Source organism: Eleutherodactylus coqui, chromosome 6 (assembly GCF_035609145.1).
Source record: "Eleutherodactylus coqui strain aEleCoq1 chromosome 6, aEleCoq1.hap1, whole genome shotgun sequence".
Classification (NCBI taxonomy): Eukaryota; Metazoa; Chordata; class Amphibia; order Anura; family Eleutherodactylidae; genus Eleutherodactylus; species Eleutherodactylus coqui.
The window spans coordinates 37,597,313-37,617,101 of record NC_089842.1 but is presented as its reverse complement, the minus strand read 5'-3'; the positions used below and the strand labels follow the sequence as shown (position 1 = coordinate 37,617,101).

At 44.6% G+C, this 19,789-nt stretch overlaps 1 protein-coding gene across 1 annotated transcript; it reads left to right on the top strand.

The window, feature by feature from the left end:
* Positions 1-1,150: 1,150 nt before the first annotated feature.
* Positions 1,151-19,125, top strand: LOC136572047 (uncharacterized protein CXorf65-like). The gene is made up of 6 exons (XM_066572665.1): positions 1,151-1,205; positions 3,600-3,686; positions 10,017-10,133; positions 11,565-11,639; positions 15,421-15,522; positions 18,262-19,125. The coding sequence occupies exons 1-6, from the start codon at positions 1,181-1,183 to the stop codon at positions 18,309-18,311; spliced, it is 456 nt and encodes a 151-aa protein (XP_066428762.1). The 5' UTR covers positions 1,151-1,180; the 3' UTR covers positions 18,312-19,125.
* The last annotated feature ends 664 nt before the right edge of the window (positions 19,126-19,789 follow it).

Sequence of the window (19,789 nt, the reverse complement as noted above, 5' to 3'; positions counted from 1 at the left end):
TGGCCTAAATCTGGAGTCAGAGCCTGGGGTAACCTGCCTTTCACCCTACCAATTGGGATCTGGTCTTTGCTGCGGGATCCCTTAATTGTTACATGGAGAAGTAGTCTCAGTTATATTGCAGTTGATGCTACACGAGGCCAAGGTGCGGTACCTTAGGGTGTGAACACAGACGTAACCAGGGGAGTTAGGAGAGGTCAGGACGGGCAGCATAAAGTTCTGTTCGGCAATCAGATCAGAGGTCAGGGCTGACAGAACAGGTGTAGTACGATAAACAGTCGGGGCAGGCAGCTGGCAGGGAAAGTAGTCCAATAAATGCTGCCGAGGTCAGGAATGGAGAAAGCAAAGTAGTCAGGAATAAGCAGGATTCCAAAAACCAGAAGAGCACATAAAGTACTGAACAGGTGGAACCAAATAGCTTAGTATCCTCCATAGGGAGGGGGGTTCCTAATACAGCCAGGACTGACAGAGGCTAGATTGGGGACAATTCTACAGGAGCGCATATGTGCCCTATTGACAGAATCAAAGGACTTCACCAAGTAGGATCCGGCGAAGGTATCTGAACAGCAAGCAACCAAGATGGTGGCTGCAGCGGTGCACCATGACAATATTGTTGACATATGAACTTTTGCGCAGTTTTTTTTTTTTAGTTTTTTAGGCAAAATTACATTATTTGTCCTATGAAGATATATGATTTACAGTCATTCATCCCATAAGCCAATTCTAAGCAAAGAAAATTAATCCAGCGTCGTTCAACATGTCAGTCAATGCTCGTTGCAACCGGCCAACTGATGTCACGGAACCATTACCCCCCCCGAGAAGGTAAGAGAAGAATCTTATGCATTGTAGTTGCTGTGATTGGAGATCTACTGGGCAGCGTGCGACGGATGCAAGACGTGCGCACAGATCTGATGCATTCTTGGCAGCAGCGTCTAGCAACACCTTGGAGACAAATCTATGTAAAGCCAAGCTGTGCGCGGGGCTCTGCACTGATAATAGGCACTGTGTACCCAGCAATCAGGGCTGGTTGGTAAACAGCAGCAGTCGCTGGCTGCCATGCCCGCTCTCCCTGGTGACTGCTGCTGTCAGGAACACTTACACTATCAGCTGCTGACATAAGCCTCCGTTGTCCCCGGCTCTCAGGCTTCTCCCACCGTCTGGTCCTTCCAGGAGGGCCGCAGAGATGTTCATAACCGTTCTCTATGGAGGTAAGTCACAATGGAGGAGGATCCCGCAAGGTTTCTACCAAATGAGTCCATTTGCGCACCAAAAGTCCCCATAGAAGTCATCGTGGATGCGCAAATGTGCGTGCAATACGCTAGGAGATGCGTGATATGCTGCGTAATTCTGCAGGAAAATGAACACGTCTGGAACTCATTAGACTAATTATGGCTGTGAGCATCAGTCCGTATTTTTTTGCGCGTGCAAAAAGTACAGCAAAATATGCCAATGTGCGCGCAAAAAGGCAAGGTTTGTTCCACAAAAACTCTATGCTCATGCGTAAAATGTGCAATTCGCAGAGAATAGATCCCATCAACGCAAAAAAGGCACCCGATGCCCGCGCAATTTCACAGGGAATCAAAAACGCCTGGCACTAATTAATTTAGCCTTCTAAATCACGGTGCAGGTGTGTCCGCGCCGATGTAAATGGTCTGCGGCAGTACAGTCAAATGCGCAGATACGCACGCTCGTGTGAGGCCCCCCTTAATGTGTGTTGTAAGGCAGCAGGTGCCTCAGCAAGACTGAAATGCCAAAATTAAGCAGATTCACACAAGCACAGCATTTTTGCGGAATGATTTTTGCTTTTTTTGGCGTGTTCTCCTGAACGTTTTATGCACGCAAGTCGTGCGCAAAAAATATGCCTCAATGCTCACAGCCATTAGTCTAATGAGTTCCAGAGGTGTTCCTTTTCTTGCGCAGTTATGCAGTGTTTCACGCATCTCCTAGCGTATTTTGCGCGGTTTGTGCTCTCCCTTTGACTTCTATGGGGACTTTTGTTGCGTAAATAGAGGATAGAGCACGCCACGATTTTTCTTTTTGGGCGACTGAAATATATGTGCATGTGAACAACCCATTGAAGTCAATGGGTTCTATTTTTTGCGTATTGCTCATGCAAGTTTTGTGCACGGAAATGCGAAGGAAGCCTTACGGTATTTTTTGCACGTGCATGTTGTGCAACTTACTTGAGAATACTAGCCGCGAATAGCGTGCTCGCAGCTGCTATTCGTTCGCACGATTTAACACTTCAATAGCCGTAATGTTTTAGCACGGCTATCTGAGCCTTAAACGGACACTCGTGTGAAAAAGCCCCTACTCACTCACTATGGCGCTACAACATATTGGAGACTCCACGCCGGCTAAGTGTACTTCCTCCATTACTACTTGGCATCTTGGTCCATCATCACGTCCCTCACAAGGCTGTACATCCACTTTTACTGACATTAGTACATACACATCTGCACAGACCGGAATTGGCAACTTGTGGAAAAGAGAACTTACTGGCATTTTTTCATTAAATGGGACACTGTATGAATTGATGTCTTGAACATGAATTTACAATCGCTTGCCAATACCAGCGACATCAACTATTAGCTAGTGTAGTACGCAGGAAAGTTGGCTTTGTCCACTTTATCCTTTGAAAGCTGCTGCTATACAACTACTGGCTGAGACTGCTTCAGTTTATGGCGTTGTACTTGCACTTTACACTAACATGCCAAAAGTCATGGGACAGGAACTAATATCATGTAGGACCAGGGGCGTAACTATAGAGGATGCAGGGGATGCGGTCGCACCCGGGCCCCGGAGCCTTAGGGGGCCCATAAGGCCTCTCTTCTCCATATAGGGAACCCAGTACTATGAGTAAAGCATTATAGTTGGGGGCCCTGTTACATGTTTTGCATCGGGGCCCGGGAGCTTCAAGTTACGCCTCTGTGTAGGACTCCTCTAGTACAGCGACTCAATGTGGCATCAATTGCACAAGTGATTGATTGATATCTGGAGAGATGTCGAGCCATGCTGTCTGGATAGCCCCTACAGCTCTGTGGTATTTGCAGGTTCAGAATCTCAGGTGTCAATGGACCTCTATTGCGCTCATGTTGAGCAAGCGTGCAAACTTCACCACTTATAGGAACGCTCTAGAACATAAATAAATAAATCTTGGGATTTGTATAGCGCCAACTTATTCCGCAGCGCTTTCAGGTAATTATTACTCATTACCCCCCACCAAACTGGGTTCTCATTTTACCGACCTCGGAAGGATAGAAGGCTGAGTCAACCTTGAGCCTGCTACCTGAATCACGCAGGGATCGAACTTGCAACCTTCAGCATTCCTCAAACCAGTTCTGTTTTGATCGACCAAAATATGAGTGCAAAATACGGAAATGTGAACGAACACAGTGAAATCAATGGGTTCTAGCACGCAAATACGTCCGTGTGATGCCGGCCTCGACCTTGTTCTTCTATGTACTTTAGCATATGAATTGCATGTGGTTTTTAATTAACCTACCCCAGTGCCTTTTTCTCTCGTTTTCCCTGTAACCTTATCCTGGTTGTATTGTATAACTCCAAATCTTCATTAATTGACCCCTAGATTTCCTTTGCAGACAGTGAAGAGACGCTCTTCAATATCAACTGTAAAGTTCAGCTTCTCATGGAAAGCATCAAGAACGCTTGTCGATATGAAAGTGAAGGTATAAAGAAAAGATGGGGGAAGGAATGGATGCAGTACGGCACAGGAGCATTCTAAGGCCTTCATGATGATACATTGTGTGTAGCAGTAGGTGATACATTGTCATCTATGATGTGTTATTTGTACTAACATACTATAATACATTATGATACTCCATGCTGAATAGGATGCAGTATGGGGATGTATCGCAACATAGTATTCATTATGATACAGTCATGTAGTGTGATAGTCTATGCCACAACTCAGAATTGGCCATATTGTTAAGGCCCTCCTTTAAAGGGTTTGTTCCATCAGAGACAGACCCTTTTTAGAATTCAGCACCCAAGGTGCACAGCCAATTGCACCCTCTGATACTCTATAACAGGGTTCAAAATTACCTGTATCCATGACTTCTAGGTGATACAGGTGGTGTGATTATGTCATTGCGTTGCTAGTGTCATTACGCAGGATGTGGGACAGAAGACGCTTGGTGGTGGATGGAAGACACCATTGGTCATCAGGGGAGATGAGTGAATTTATTATTTTACTATGTGGGGCATAGTATGGCTACAAAAGGGGACAGTATGGCTGATAATAAAGGGGGTATTATGGTTCCTATAGGAACATTATGGATATTTTTTTTTAGTACAAGGAACATTGTGGCTACTACTACAGGGAGATATTATGGCTATTTATTACTGTAGGGGACATTATTGCTATTTATTACTACAGAGGAACAGTATAGCTCCTTATTTACTACAGGAAGACATTATGGCTATTTATTACTCCAGCGAACAGTACAGCTATTTATTACTACAGGAGGACAGTGTAGTTCCTTTTTTACTGCAGGAGGTACAGTACAACTATTTATTACTACAAGGAGACAGTATGGCTATTTGTTACTGCAGGAGAACAGTATGGCTATTTATTACTACAGGGGGGCAGTATGGCTATTTGTTACTAAGGGAGAACAGTAGAGCTATTTATTACTACAGGGGGGCAGTATGGCTATTTGTTACTACAAGAGAACAGTAGAGCTATTTATTACTACAGAAGGACAGTGTAGTTCTTTTTTTACTGCAGGAGGTACAGTACAACTATTTATTACTACAAGGAGACAGTATGGCTATTTGTTACTGCAGGAGAACAGTATGGCTATTTATTACTACAGGGGGGCAGTATGGCTATTTGTTACTACAAGAGAACAGTAGAGCTATTTATTACTACAGGGACAGTATGGCTATTTGTTAATAAACGAGAAAAGTACAGCTATTTATTACTACAGGGCAACAGTATCACTATTTGCTATTACAAGAGAACAGTAGAGCTATTTATTACTACAGGGGACAGTATGGATATTTGTTACTACAGGAGAAGAGTAGAGCTATTTATTACTACAGGGACAGTATGGCTATTTGTTACTACAGGAGAACAGTAGAGCTGTTTATTACTACAGGGGGGCAGTATGGCTATTTGTTACTACAAGAGAACAGTAGAGCTGTTTATTACTACAGGGGGGCAGTATGGCTACATATTATTACAGGGGACAGTGCTTCTTGTTGTTTATTACTCAGGGGGCGCTATAAGTTGCACTGTTATACAGTATTTAGGGTAATCCATGTGTGGCACTATTAAAATGTCATCTTAATATAGCGATTACAGATCTGTGTAAGTAATTAATTAAAAACATCTGTGGTGCAATCGCTGATTGACAAATTGCGTTCAGTTGAAGTTGTCTGGACTGGATGGAGAAGAAAACCATAATGCTAATTAGAGATGATGTAACTTGTGGGTTACCATGTCCTCCTTTATCCTGCCTCTGATCGTCACTGTATGGGGCTGTAGAGTGATGACGGGTAGTAGCTAGAGATGAGCGAACGTACTCATTTAGGGCGATTTCGCACTCGAGCACTGCTTTTTTCGAGTAACTGACTACTCGGACGAAAAGATTCGTGGGGGCACCGGGGGTGAGCGGGGGGTTGTAGAGGGATCTGGGGGGGGGGGGGAGAGAGAGCTCTCCCTGTTTCCCCCTGTTCCCCGCTCTACCACGCCGCCCCCCAAATCTTTTCGCCCGAGTAGTCAGTTACTCGAAAAAAGCGGTGCTCGATTGCGAAATCGCCCTAAACGAGTGCGTTCGCTCATCTCTAGTAGTAGCATTCTTGTTTGTGAACTGACAGCTCCCATCATACTTTACCATTATTCAGGTCGTACTAGGAAGCACAAACTGGCTCACTTGACAGTTCAGCCCTTTATTGATCCTGGTTCTGGTACTGCATTTATGTAATTATCTGCTCTGGTAATAATGGTAACAATAATGTATCTATTTTAATTGTTTTATGGGATTATTAGTCAATTTGTCATTATATAATACACAATTTGTTTTTTTTTCTTTGTCAGTGAAGTACTGTTTCTTTTTTTTGGGGGGGGGGTTGTGGGGGAGTGGGGGGTGCATTTTGCTTTTGGCAGCAGAAAATCAATCTTTCCCCCCCTGATCCCAAAGGTAGTGGTACCTTTGTACATGTCATCTATCATTCCACCACCATCTTTATCAATCAGAGAACATATTTGCTTTCTGATTGTCATTTAGCCCCACAGATGCTACAGTCATTGCTGACCGCAGCAGCAGCTAAATGTTTTTTTTTTATAGAAAAACATTTTTAAAAAGTTTTTATCCCTTTGCATAATGCTTTAAATATTAAAAAATAAAAAGGACAAAAGCCCGTGTGCATAACTGGTATCGCCACAACTATAACAACGTGCACAATAAAATAGTACATTACTTATGCAGCATAAATTCCATTAAAAAAAAGGGTAAAAAAAGAAAATGCCAAAAATAGCTGTTTTCTGTTCATCCTGCTTCTCCAAAATAGGAATAAAAAGTAAAGAATAAGTCATACAAACTTCAAAACGGTAGCAGTAAAAACTACAAGTCGCCCCGCAGAACACAAGCCCTCCTGCAGCTCTGCTGGCAGAGAAATAAAACTGAACTGCTCCGGTCGTGAAACCTGGTGACGCAAAAAGTATTTTTTTTAGAAACAATAAAAACATTTAATATCCGCTCATATGTGGGTTTCAGTTGGTAAATATGCTGCTTATTTACACGAACGAAAATCACAATTGTCTGCGTATCTTCGCTGTTCCAGTGAGTGTCTGTGCATGTAAATACTCTGCATACAAATACACAGAGCGGCCCATTGATTGGATGTACAAATATGCAGTGAATACAGAGGTTCCCTGCGTATCTGCGCTGGCCCATTCACTTCAATGGGTTATTACGGTGTGCAGAGGCGTAACTTGAAGCTGCCGGGCCCCAATGCAAAACCTGTAACAGGGCCCCCAACTATAATGCTTTATTCATAGTACTGGGCTCCCTATATGGAGAAGAGAGGCCTTATGGGCCCCCTAAGGCTCCTGGGCCCGGGTGCAACCGCATCCACTGCACCCTCTATAGTTATGCCCCTGATGGTGTGTAATACGCACCCAAATAGAATATGTTGTGCTTTTTTTCACACAATCGAACATCGCATGAAACAATCTGCACATATGAACGAACCCATTGAAATCAATGAGTTTTGTTCACTGCGAAATACGCGCATAAAATGCTCCTGCGAACGAGCCCTTATATTGTGCAAATTAGTAAGACTTAATAAAACTTCTTCACATTTGACGTTCTCCTAAATCGTAATGATCTGTAGAATTACATTTACACAATATCTATACCACATGGTGAACACCGTAAAAATAAATCCCCCCCAAAAATAGTGGAACTGCTTTTTTTTTTCCCCCATTGCTCCTAGCAAAAGCAATACTAACAGTTATTGAATACATTATATGCACCCTATAGTAACGAGAAGTCATCTCAGAAGATACAAGGTCTCATACAACAACATTCATGAAAAATAAAAAAAAAGCTATGAGTGCTGAAACAGAAGAGGGAAACTATTTACTGCCTTTTAAGGGTAAAATTAGTTGTGTCACTAAGGGGTAAAATATGGATTTAAGGTGAGTGACTCCTGCGCCAAACATATTTACATGAGACGTAAATTGATAGTCAATAGAGATGAGCGAGCGTACTCGGTTCGGGTGTTTTTGCACTCGAGCACCGCTTTTTCCGAGTAATTGACTACCTAAACGAAAAGATTCGGGAGGCGGGGGGCGGTGTGGTGGAGCGGGGTTAGCAGTGGGGAACAGGGGGAGCTCTCTCTCTCTCTCTGCCCCCCCCCCCCACTCCCCTCTGCAACCCCCCCACTCACCCTCGGCACCCCCAAAATCTTTTCATCCGAGTAGTCAGTTACTCAGAAAAAGCAGTGCTCGAGTGCAATAACACCCGAACCGAGTACGTTCGCTCATCTCTAATAGTCAAGAATAAAAAGTGGCATTTTTTGAGGGGGGGTTTTCCAATCTTGATGTGCCTTTTAGGGGGTTAAGGGAGGGAGCGCCACTTGGAATTGCAGTGCTGCCCCTTATTTTTCATAGGACACAGCGCAGATGTGGATTTTTGTCAATTAGTGCTTTTTCTCCGATCCAAAAGCCAGGCAGCTGGTTGGAAAGTGGGCAGACTACTTTATAGTCAATGGGGTCCTCCTGGCGCTGTCCCCAAAACGGAGCAGGAAAGTGGGATCCCCAACGCACTTATTGTTACTGGTTTATCCCTTCTTTAGCTTTTAGTACTTACCTGTTTGAGCTTTTTTTCTAAGATAAAGTTACCCTCATCACTGAAGGAAGAACTTTCTGGAACAGGTACGAGCCGAGTCCTCTGAATATTGATAGATTAGTCATCCAACAGCGTCTGGAGGCCGTTATACAGTACAGGCATCCTGAGAGGAGGTGACAGATGATTGGAGCAGCTCCGTTCCTCGGTCACAGCACTTTCAGTGAGTTTGTTGCCCTGTTAATGCCAGGTGAACTCCGAGCCGTAGGTCTGTGTTCATTTGGTCACATCATTTATTGACCTGTTTTCTTTGAGTTGATATAAAAAAGTCCCCTAGTTGAATTATTTACCATTCATTACAATGCTATCCCATATTAATGCTAGTTATAGCGTGCATCCCGTAATAAGCACCGTGGCCCGATTTATTCCAAGTCTGCTATATATTAATTTATGTTAATTGTAATCCCATGACATTTGGACTTTATACGCCCTTCTCACAAATTCATACCTGATGATCAACATAAGTTTTTTTGCTGCTCTAGCCTCATCCCACCCTGAGCCATTCCTCAGAATATACATACATTGACAACAAAAAAAAACAACGCACCAAGAAGGAATTGTTGGAGTCACTTTCTATGTGTGAATGTAATGATGGTATATGTAAGTGATTACAATATTAGAGGGAAAGGATACATTTACTGGGAAAAACTGTACACTTCAAAGGAGGCTCTAGTACCCTGTTGGGCTGCCTCTAGCCTGAATACATGATGAGATACGGGCAGGCATGGAGGCTCTAGCACTTTGTTGGCCCACCTCTAGCTTGGATACATGATAATATACGATCAGCCATGGAGGCTCTAGTACCCTGTTGGGCCACCTCTAGCCTGGATACATGATGAGATACGGTCAGTCATGGAGGCTCTAGTACCCTGTTGGACCACCACTAGCCTGGATACATGTTGAGATATGGTCAGACATGAATGTATACAGGTTCTGCATGTTTCTCTACTACACATATGCCCACAGATGTTGCAACTGGGCTTCTAGATCCTACACACTCGTAGGCTCCCAAAGTTGGCATCCCCACTGGTCTCATAAATGCTGGACAGCAATAAATCTGCTGATGGGCAGGCCAAGTAAGCGTGGCAACCTGGTGGAGGCATTCCTGGGAAACCCTTACTATGTGTGGCTGGGCATTATCCTGCTAAAAAATGGCATGATCTCTACATATATATTCTCTACATACGTTGTGACCATGCAAACGCACAAGCTAATAAAAGGGCTAATAAAGATCAATGCAATAGGAAATATGTTGCTTTCCCCACAGCAAACCAGAGACACATATAATGCCTCCAACATAAGGATAAGTGCCCATAGCAGGTGAGGGAATAAAGCATCAAGAGATCGTGTCCACACTGGCTGCAGGTCTGAGAGCAGTGTGAGTAGAGGGGCTGCACTTCAGCCTTGATCTACAGGGATAAAACAAAAAAGAAATTAATTAAAGTTCATCACAAGATTGATGAGACTCACACAGGCTGTTAGATTGAAACATTAGTAGAAAAATAATCAGCCTATTGCTGTTGGAAGGTAACAATGCAAAAATGTAAAAAAAAAATACTGGTTAATGTTTACTATAATTACCTTTATTTCAAACTGTCGGGCTGATCCTATCGCCGGTCAATGTCAACTTTTGTATTGCAGGGGAAATAGAACTTGCAGACGACAGTGGACAAGTGAAGAACCTTCTGGAAAACCAACAGCGCTATGCCAATGAGCTCCTCAATGAGAGGGAGACGTGTGTCCTGCTAGCTGTGACCAGTAAGTAGTGAGTTTGGCCAACAAGATCACTCTGATGGTAACTTTGATATCATTGGTTTCTGTTTCACACCAATAATTGACTTATGGTTGCTAAGAGGCTTAGTTTTAAGGGGCCACCTACTAAAGGGGTTTTCCAGGCCTTAAAAAAATTTCACAGGAGCAGAAATGTATAAAGTAGTAGAATAGCACATACTCACCTGCCTCCGGTGATGGAACCCCAGTTCCAGTTGCTCGGGACCTGAAAGAAGCTAGCGGGTGGTCACAACCCATCTATTACGGTATGCTTCTAACCACTCAGCCAATCACAGGTTTCAACGCCTATGGAAGAATCACCACTGAAGCCTGTGATTGGCTGAACGGCCACATGCACAATGAGCAGCATGGGATCGCCAGCTGGCTTTTTACGGTTTTGAGCGGCGGGCACATGGGGTGTGTCTTGGTGGTAAGGGGTGTGGATTATCATAAAAGCAAGTGCTCTTAAATACGACAGTGGGTGCAAACGAAGGCAACCAATTGGTGGGTTAAGGTCAGATAAGTGTGCCTAAAGATGCATTAAATTCATCATCCAACATGAACTACTGACAAATATGGCAAAGTTTTAGATGCGTGGTATAAGATTACACTGCCTTATATCAGACAGGATTAGTCAATTTGCCCCAATATGTTACTGGTGTAAGTTATTTTCCCAATTTCTTTCCATGAAAATGCCCCCCTCCTCTTCCCTGAGTTGAGTTAATAAAATCTAGTATATTAGATGGGAAGTGACATCACCACCCATCTCAAGATAACCCCTCCTACACTTTCTGTGATGTCATCAACCCTCTGGAAATTATTCCCCTCACTCTATTGTCAGGGAAATTCTGCGTACAGCACCAATCAGGCCCACCCATATGCCCCGCTGCCGGCGGTAAAGAAGAGACACCACACACGGAGGTCTGGTATAGTTCCTCACACGGGGACATGACTGCGCACTTTATTACAGATTACATGGGATCTTATACCCTTTGGTCACATCACTAGGAATGGGTAATGGTCTCATTGGCTCAAATTCACCGCATAACCATATATGTTAAGTCCGGAGTTCCGGCTGAGGCACTGATAGTCATATACGTAGTTAAACAGTCGTTATCTTGATACGGCGCCTCCGGGAAGACAGCCAAGCATGCGGCCTTCGTGTTCGGTTCTGTATCATCTCTGAATTTCTGGACACATCTCTCTCAGCCTTGCAAACTTTTGGAATATCTGATGTAAGGCGACATATAAGTTTTTCTCATTTTAACTTTGAATAGAACGTTCATACAGGTATAAAAGCATAAAAAACATATGGCAATATATGCATATACCCTCACACTATTCTGTATCTTCTAATGTAGCTGTCTGTTCTGTTTTTAATGCTTTGCCTTTCACTGTGCATTACTCCTCTATCCGCAGGGTTTCCGAACTCCTCAGAGGTCATATTTACCCCACTGCTGAATGACGATACCATTGTAAATGCCAAATTTCTAGGTAAGGCTGAGCCATGTTAAAGGAATATTCCTCAGGATGGGTCATCAGTAGTTGATCAACAGGGCTCGAATGCTCAGGATCCCTGTTGATCAGCTGATGGTCCAACCCCCTATCAGTGCAGGGGGGCTTGTCATTTGATTAGTGGTCAGGGGAGGAAGTGTAAGCACTGGCATTGAAATCAATAGGAGTGGGACAATTCCTGATTCTTCTTAGGGTCAGGACCGGAAAAAATCTACCAGAAACTGGCGTCAAAAATTCCCCTGATGATAAATTATACCTGAATGGTATCTCAGAAAGTTGTTGAACTTTTCATTATAAGATAGTCTTCCTTCCATAGATTTTACAGATTGTGTTATCACCGTTCTATTGTTTGTAGTGTAGGAGATAGAACATAGGAAACCAGTAAAATTCTACAACCGAGAACCAGCCGATTGCAGCTTAGTGGAGGACGAACCCAAACAAGGTGTCATAAGTCACTAAACCAGAAATCAACAGGGGCGCGGGCTGAGAAAGGCCACATTAAAGTGTTGATTCAATGACTTCACTGTGTGTAAAACATCAACAGGGAAAGGTGCCAGAAATGATGGGACAAGTTCATCGCTAGTAAGAATGTGTATATCAGATGGTTATCAGGACTATTCCTTGTCTAGGAGCCAACTAGGGCACCAGTGTCACTGTAGCAGAGCTGAGCCAGTCTGGTGTTGGCCACAGCTGCGTTGGTATTCTGTACAGAGTCTAATGCCCCTTTAACCCCTAAGTGACCACCTCATAGACTTTTTACGTCCTGCCTTGCTGGGCTTTAATACCCAAGGCAGTAAAAACACGCTTTCTCTGGGGATTAAAGTCCTTCAGGCTGTGGATGTGACAGCTCCATGCTGCTAGTTGCTGGAGGTAGCCAACAACCTGGAGCTGTCATGGGGGGCTGCGGGAAGCCCCCTGCCCGGTCACACGATCACCGCTCTATCTATTGAATCGCAAGAAAGTAAATAAAAAGTTTTAAAAAGTTAAAGATTCAGCTACCATGATGGATTGTATCCATGAGAGCAGCTGAAAATACTCACCAACTACCTCTGTGATGTTCTGCAGCGATCTGGTCCTCCAGGACCTTACGCCGGTCTTCTGTGCATGCGTGTAAGACATTATTATGTCAGCTACATGCACAGAAGGCCGGGAGGCCCGGCAAATTTGAATTCTCCTGGCTCCCAGCTACTGAAGGTAGCCGTGAGGCAGGAGATATCACCTGGGACCGCGGTGACTAGTCCCTGGGCCTGTGATCGCCGTTATTCAATTGATAACGATGATGACAGAAAAGTGATTAAAAAGTGCATCAGATCCATTAGGGCAGCTGAAAATACTCACCTCTATGCTCACCGATGTCCCGTACACAGCGCCACAGCCGGGTTCACAGCTGGGATCCGCTGCAGGCTCCCCCAAGCAGATTCCACATAAGGCTGTGTGAGTCCGGCATTATTCAGATCGCTACCTGTAATGCCTACGTAATTTACGCCCCCCCAGGAACACTCACCTTCCTGCAGTTCCAGGAGCAGCTTGTTGAGCGCCTTCTGTGTGACACTGCCGCACCTCAGCAAGCTTACAAAACCTCTCAGTGCGCCACGTTTTACACCCCATCCCTGCTGCTGAGGTCAAGAAATACCCCCCAGAAAAGCATGGGTGGACGAGGGATACCCAGTTTTATTGCCCCATGTGCCCATCCCAACCGAGCCTCCGTAGTTACCCCTGCCTTCAGACATACCACACAGTTTACATTTACATTACTTTTATCTAAGATTTAGGGAATGACAAAAAATGCAGGTGGGGGGGGATTATTTTTGGGGAGTCAATTTTTTTTTCTGCACAAGTGGGCAATGGGGCCTGGAATTAATTCAGTTTTGCCCTGAAATCCAATGGGTGTTCCCTCCATTATGGGCCTAGCCATGTGTCCTGTAAGTAGATTAGGGCTACACTGGGGATGTCATGTACTTTACGTTGGTACCAATCCGGAATACATACGATTTTATGTTCGCTTTTTATTGCATTTTTTCTGGGAAACAGGGTGACTGAAAAAGTGCATTTCTGGCGTTCTTTATTTTTTTTTCGGACTACATTCACCGTGCGGGGTAAATAATGCACTACTTTGATAGATCGGACATTTATGAACGCGGCAATACCAAATTTGTATTTTTCTTTTAGGATTTAAATTTTTTATTATAGATATGGCAAAAGGAGGATGATTTAAACTTTCATTACTTTTTTTTTTTTAAAGTGTGAAAAAGTCATGAAAAAGAAAAATAACTATTCAATTTGGTATTGGCGTAACTGTACTGGCCTGTAGAATTACTTTAAGGCCTCGGTCACACGGGCGTTTTTTGCCGCGATTTGCGGATCGCATGATGGATGCGCATCCGCAAAACGCGTGACCGGGGCCAAAAAATCGCCCGAAAAATCTGCTCCTAGACGCGTTTCCTTTGAAACGGGCCCGAGCAGTGGAGCGCTGTCCAGCCCATTGAATTCAATGGAGCCGGCAATACAGCCGGCTCCATTGAAAGCAATGGGCTGCGGGCGATCTCAGGATGAATTTTCAGGAAGGGCTTAAAAATATAAGCCCTTCCCTGAAAATCATCCAAAAATGTGTAAAAAGTAAAAAAAAATATATACTCACCTTGTCCCCACAGACGGAGTTCAGCTGCAGCCGGCCGGCAGTTCTCCTGAACTGCTGTGAGTAGTATTCAGCAGGCGGGGATTTAAAATCCCCACCTGCCGAATGGGCTGCCTCTGATTGGTCACAGCCTCACCAATCAGAGGCAGCTCTCACTTACCCATTCATGCATTCATAAATGGGTGAGTGAGTGCTGCCTCTGATTGGCTCAGCGCAGGGACCAATCAGGGGCAGCTCTCAGCTATTGAATGATCAGTGATGCTGCTTATTGGAGCTTTTGTGGGCAGGTGTCGGCTGTAAGAAACAGCCGGCACCCACATTGTATGGAGCAGGATCAACTCCCGATTCCACTCCATACAAACCCCCAACCCCTAGGATGTAAATGTACATCCTGTAGCATTAAAGGGTTAAAAAAAGAAAAGATAAAGGGTTTTCGTTTTTGATACCTCAAGCAGATTACTACATGATAAGCGCTAGATGACAATTTATGTGATGACACCGTGTTAATGATTATTTCACTTTTTATGTCCTATAGCTACATACATAGAATGTTTCCAATTTTCTTCTTCGCATTGCCTTACTTTTTCTTCCATAGTCTCATGTTATTGGATGGCTTCAAGCAGCTCCCTTCTCCCACAGCTCCCTTCTTACTGAGGCTCATTCTTCTTAATCCACATTGCACACACCCCGCTTGTCTTCTGCATCCATATTGAGTAGAGATGAGTGAACGTACTCGTTTAGGGCGATTTCGCACTCGAGCACTGCTTTTTTCGAGTAACTGACTACTCGGGCGAAAAGATTCGGGGGGCGCCAGGGGGCGGCGTAGTGGAGCGGTGGGTAGCAGTGGGGAACAGGGGGAAGCTCTCTCTCTCTCTCTCCCCCCCCCCCCCCACTGCAACCCCCCGCTCACCCCCGGCACCCCCCGAATCTTTTCGCCCGAGTAGTCAGTTACTTGAAAAAAGCAGTACTCGTTTGCGAAATCACCCTAAACGAGTACGTTCGCTCATCTCTAATATTGAGCCCAGAACAGAAGATCTGCTTTAATCCCGTTTCACAGAATTTTCAGGTGTAATCTTGTACAATCCCCTTTTATGTCCTAGTAATGTATCCCTTATATTTTTGCAGCAAAGTTGGGAAACTGGGGAGAATCTAAAGACTCCAGTCGTAAGCTGAGATCAAAGAAGCCTAACAAAAAAGGCACTCTTGTGATTTCCACCTCTCCCGATGGTAAAAAAACATTATGGTTAGAGATGAGCGAGCACCCAAGTGCTCGGGTCCGCGTTATTCGAGTCGAGCTTTTTGTAAAATTCGAGAGCTCTACTCGAGTAACAAACCCCATTGACTACAATGGGAGACTCAAGCATTTTTGTATGTGGGACCCTGGGTGCTGAGCTTTGTTTTGTTTTTTTTCCTAGGTTCGTCTCTGTCTGTCTCTCTATCCCTCTGTCTGTCTGTCTCTCTGTCTCTCTCTCTCTCTCATTTGCCAATGACGAGCGCTGCATCGCGGCGGGGAGGGGCCAAAACAGGCACGTCACAGCGGGGAGGAGCCAAAAACTGGGATGGGGTTGAACATGGCGTGATGCTCGTTCGAGTAACGAGCACCATCGAGTACGCTAATACTTGAATGAGCATCAACTCTAATTATGGTATAATAAAAAAAAACAATGAGTAGTTTTTCTGCCATTTTGCTGCTGAATTCTTTTTGGACATGTACAATAATCCCAGCAATGTGTCAGTTCTATATACTAACATATATAGTGGCCATCAAAAATACATGCATCACATTGAGCATAAAGAAGCAGAAAGATACAAAGCAGCCGAGCGAGACCAGCGTGTGGCCGCTCTCACACGGGCGTTTTTTTTCTGTCAGTCACTACCATTAATTTCAGCGCTGCTGCGGCGTCTCAGTCCAGCATTTTTTCAGCACTGTCTGTTCTATTATCCTGCGTTTCTGTGTTTTGAAACGCGATGCTTTGCGCATTGAAATAAAAAGGGTGAACGCGGTTACCCCGTTTTTGACTGCATTATCAGCTTTCTTGGCTGTGTCTATAACTGTGCTGAAAACGCAGTCAAAAACGCTCAGCAACGCAGCGAAAAGGCACTTAAGGTTTTTACAAGCGCATGTGTGAGAGTGGCCTGATACTTCCTATATAGAGATGAGTGAGTATACTCGCTAAGGCACATTACTCGAGCGAGTAGTGCCTTAGCCGAGTATCTCCCCGCTCGTCTCTAAAGATTCGAGGGGGGGGGAGCGGCGGGGGAGAGCGGGGAAGAACGGAGGAGAGATCTCTGTCTCCCTCTCCCCCCCCCCCCCCGCCCCCGCTCCCCGACGCAACTCACCTGTCACCCGTGCCGGCCCCCAAATCTTTAGAGACGAGCAGGAGGATACTCGGCTAAGGCACTACTCGCTCGAGTAATGTGCCTTAGCGAGTATACTCGCTCATCTCTATTCCTATATGCAGATCTGCAGAACTCACACGGCACTTAACATTTCTAGACTCCAACTCTTGGCCTATTAGCTGCCGACAGTTGTCTGATGTAATCACATTGCACACGGCTTATGTATAAGGTGCATATTCACATTCGTTGTAGTCAGGCTCTTGTGCTGTAAGTCAAGTATAAGTGGAAAAACTAAAAGTCAGAATCAGATGATCATCACATTCTGCTCCAACATATTGGGATATAATCATAATAATGACAGGCAGCATGGTGGCTCAGTGGTTAGCGCTGCTGCCTTGTAGTGCTGGGGTCCTGCGTTCAGATTCCACCAAGGACAACATTTGCATGGTGATTGTATCCTCACCCCATGTTTGTGTGGATTTCCTCTGGGATACTCGCATACTCTTAGGTGACTCAGACTGTGAGCCCCAATGGGAACCCATACTGATGTACAGCGCTGTGGAATAAGTATGCACTCTATACATGTGTAAAATAAATTAATAATATAATCTAACTATTGAAAATTCACCATTTTTGGGGCACAAATTGCAGCATAAGCTTGTATTACCCATCTTGCACCACATTTATGATGTGTTTTAGACACATTTGGACACTTTTTTTGCTCCATACGACACTAGAGGCTTGGCTTTTTGGTAAGGGTCATGGGATAAATGAGGCATCGTGCAGCAATAGTTACGCCAAATTTGCACAAAAATGTTGGTACAAAATCTGGCATAAAGTAAGACTACTAGTAGGTGATATAAAGATAGCCTGGATAGTCTAGAGATGTGCCAGATTTATAATCCAATTGTCTAGTCTAAAGGCCCATTTAGACGGGACGAATGTTGGGCAAACGATGCCCGACACTCGTCCCTGTGTGTCCTCACTCTTGTGCTGTTGCACGGGAGCTAGTATCGGTGGCTCACTCACAGAGCGGCCAGCAGAGGGTGGGGCAGCTGCAGGAGATTTCTCTCCTTGCTCTCCCTCCCCCCTCTCCATTGAGTTAACATAGCGGCCGTTGAGCACTGAACGGCTGCTATTTACACTGAACGATGAGCGATCTGCTCATCGTCCATCGTCTATGCAGCATGAACAATGGACGATCAGCTGATCACTCCTCGCTCGGTATTAATAGCGGCCGTTCAGTACTGAACGGCCACTGTGTTAAGTCAATAGATCAAGTGATCTGCATGATAACTGCTAGGAGCAAATGTGAGCAGCAAGCGAATGATCTTGTTATTTGTATAGCGCCAACCTATTCCGCAGCGCTTTCAGATAATGTATTTAATACCCCCCACCAAGCTGGGTACTCATTTTACCCACCTTGGAAGGATGGAAGGCTGAGTCAACCTTGAGTCGGCTACCTGAACCAAGCGGGGATTGAATTTGTAACCTTCAAGTCGTGAGCGAGAGCTTAGAACTGCATGCTGCTGTCTTAACACTCTGTGTGTGCAGATAGATAGACAGAGAGAGTATTAGAGTCATGTCACTGACACTGCACCAATTGATCTTTTTTATTTTCCATAGTGACAGGAAAGCCGGCCCCATCTGTCCGAAAACGATCAACTAAACCATGAGAACAAAGCTAACATCCGCCGGTTCGCTGTGCTTTTTACTTGCCTGTATTGGACCGGGATGTCTTCTCTCTACAAACACATATTTTACATTTCTAGATGAGATTCTTTTATCAACGTCAAGAACATTCACAAATACTGAGAAGACCTCTACAGTGGAAATAGAGAGTATGCACCAGGGTATCCACCAGAGTCTCCACCAAGGTATCCACCAGGGTACCCACCAGGGTATCCACCAGAGTCTCCACCAAGGTATCCACCAGGGTACCCACCAGGGTATCCACCAGAGTACCCACCAAAGTATCCACCAGGGTATCCACCAAGGTATCCACCAAAGTATCCACCAGGGTATCCACCAGAGTATCCCCCATCAGACCAGAACAGGTTGTGCATTCCCGATCTCGGTTTTGCTCTGTAAGAACCTGTAAACACCAATAGGACATTAATATCATTTCTATTCATTGACATTTCCAGGAAAAATCCATCCTTCAACACTTCTCTGGTAGTTCAGGCTATATTATAACAATGGAACTGAAGTCTCCACCCCAACTGCGATACATTACATCAAAATTATGCATCAACATGAAACCTCGCCATCTCCAAGCAACACCAGATCATTATCAGGCTGATCTGGAATGTGTTAAAAGCCACATGTTCCCGGGTTATTAATGCTAACTCGCTCTTATAGCCTTAGGAGCTTTATGCCACCAATTAACAGATATGTTCTAAAATGCTAATCCAGCTATCTGCCACAGTGAGGAATGAAGCAAGTAATGCCGTCTGCCCGGCCTCCTTGACATCACACTTATTTTATGAATAAAAGATGAGTTCACTGAAATATGTTGTAACTTCTTCCCTGTACATTGGAACATACACTCTCACTGCTCTCATGCTCATCTTACACTAGCTGGACTAAGGCCAGAATCACACGAGTGAGCGCGCTCCAGCCGTGATCTGCCTGTCTAAACACTCTGTACGAGTGTAAACAACCTTACAGTGACATCAGCACTCATGCAGTCGTTCAGATGAGTCTCATCCCAACTAGCCAGGACCACTAGTAGACATGATCCGCCTATCGGACAGTCCGGGGCTAATTAACAACTGATGGGTGCAGGCGGCTCCCTACTAAATGCCATCTGAACAGCACTTGAATCCATTAATGTAATGACTGTTTGTGGTGACTGCTAATCAGAAGCATGGCTTCCCTCAGATGAACTCTTGATCTGGGCGATGTCTGCCCTTCAGGTGAAGTGCTGCCCAGACAGATCTGGCGGTGTCATGATGTTTCCAGGTAGTGCAGCAACTTCTGTGAATTGTTACCAAATTGCTACAGATGTTTAGTAAGAATGTACAAAGGGTGATTCCCAAAGAATGGTGCAAGCGTGAAGCTGTTTTATTTGTAGTAACCTGGACTGGCACTACAGGATAAAAGTACTTTACCTGCAAGTTAAGAGCAAGTGTTCTAACCACCAGTTATATTA

What these genes read in the sequence shown, in the direction of transcription:
- LOC136572047 (XM_066572665.1), top strand. Translation starts at nt 1,181, where the DNA reads ATGTTCATAACCGTTCTCTATGGAG. An exon ending in CATAACCGTTCTCTATGGAG is followed by an intron (nt 1,206 to 3,599) that starts GTAAGTCACAAT and finishes TTTCCTTTGCAG; the next exon opens with ACAGTGAAGAGACGCTCTTC. An exon ending in TGTCCTGCTAGCTGTGACCA is followed by an intron (nt 10,134 to 11,564) that starts GTAAGTAGTGAG and finishes CTCTATCCGCAG; the next exon opens with GGTTTCCGAACTCCTCAGAG.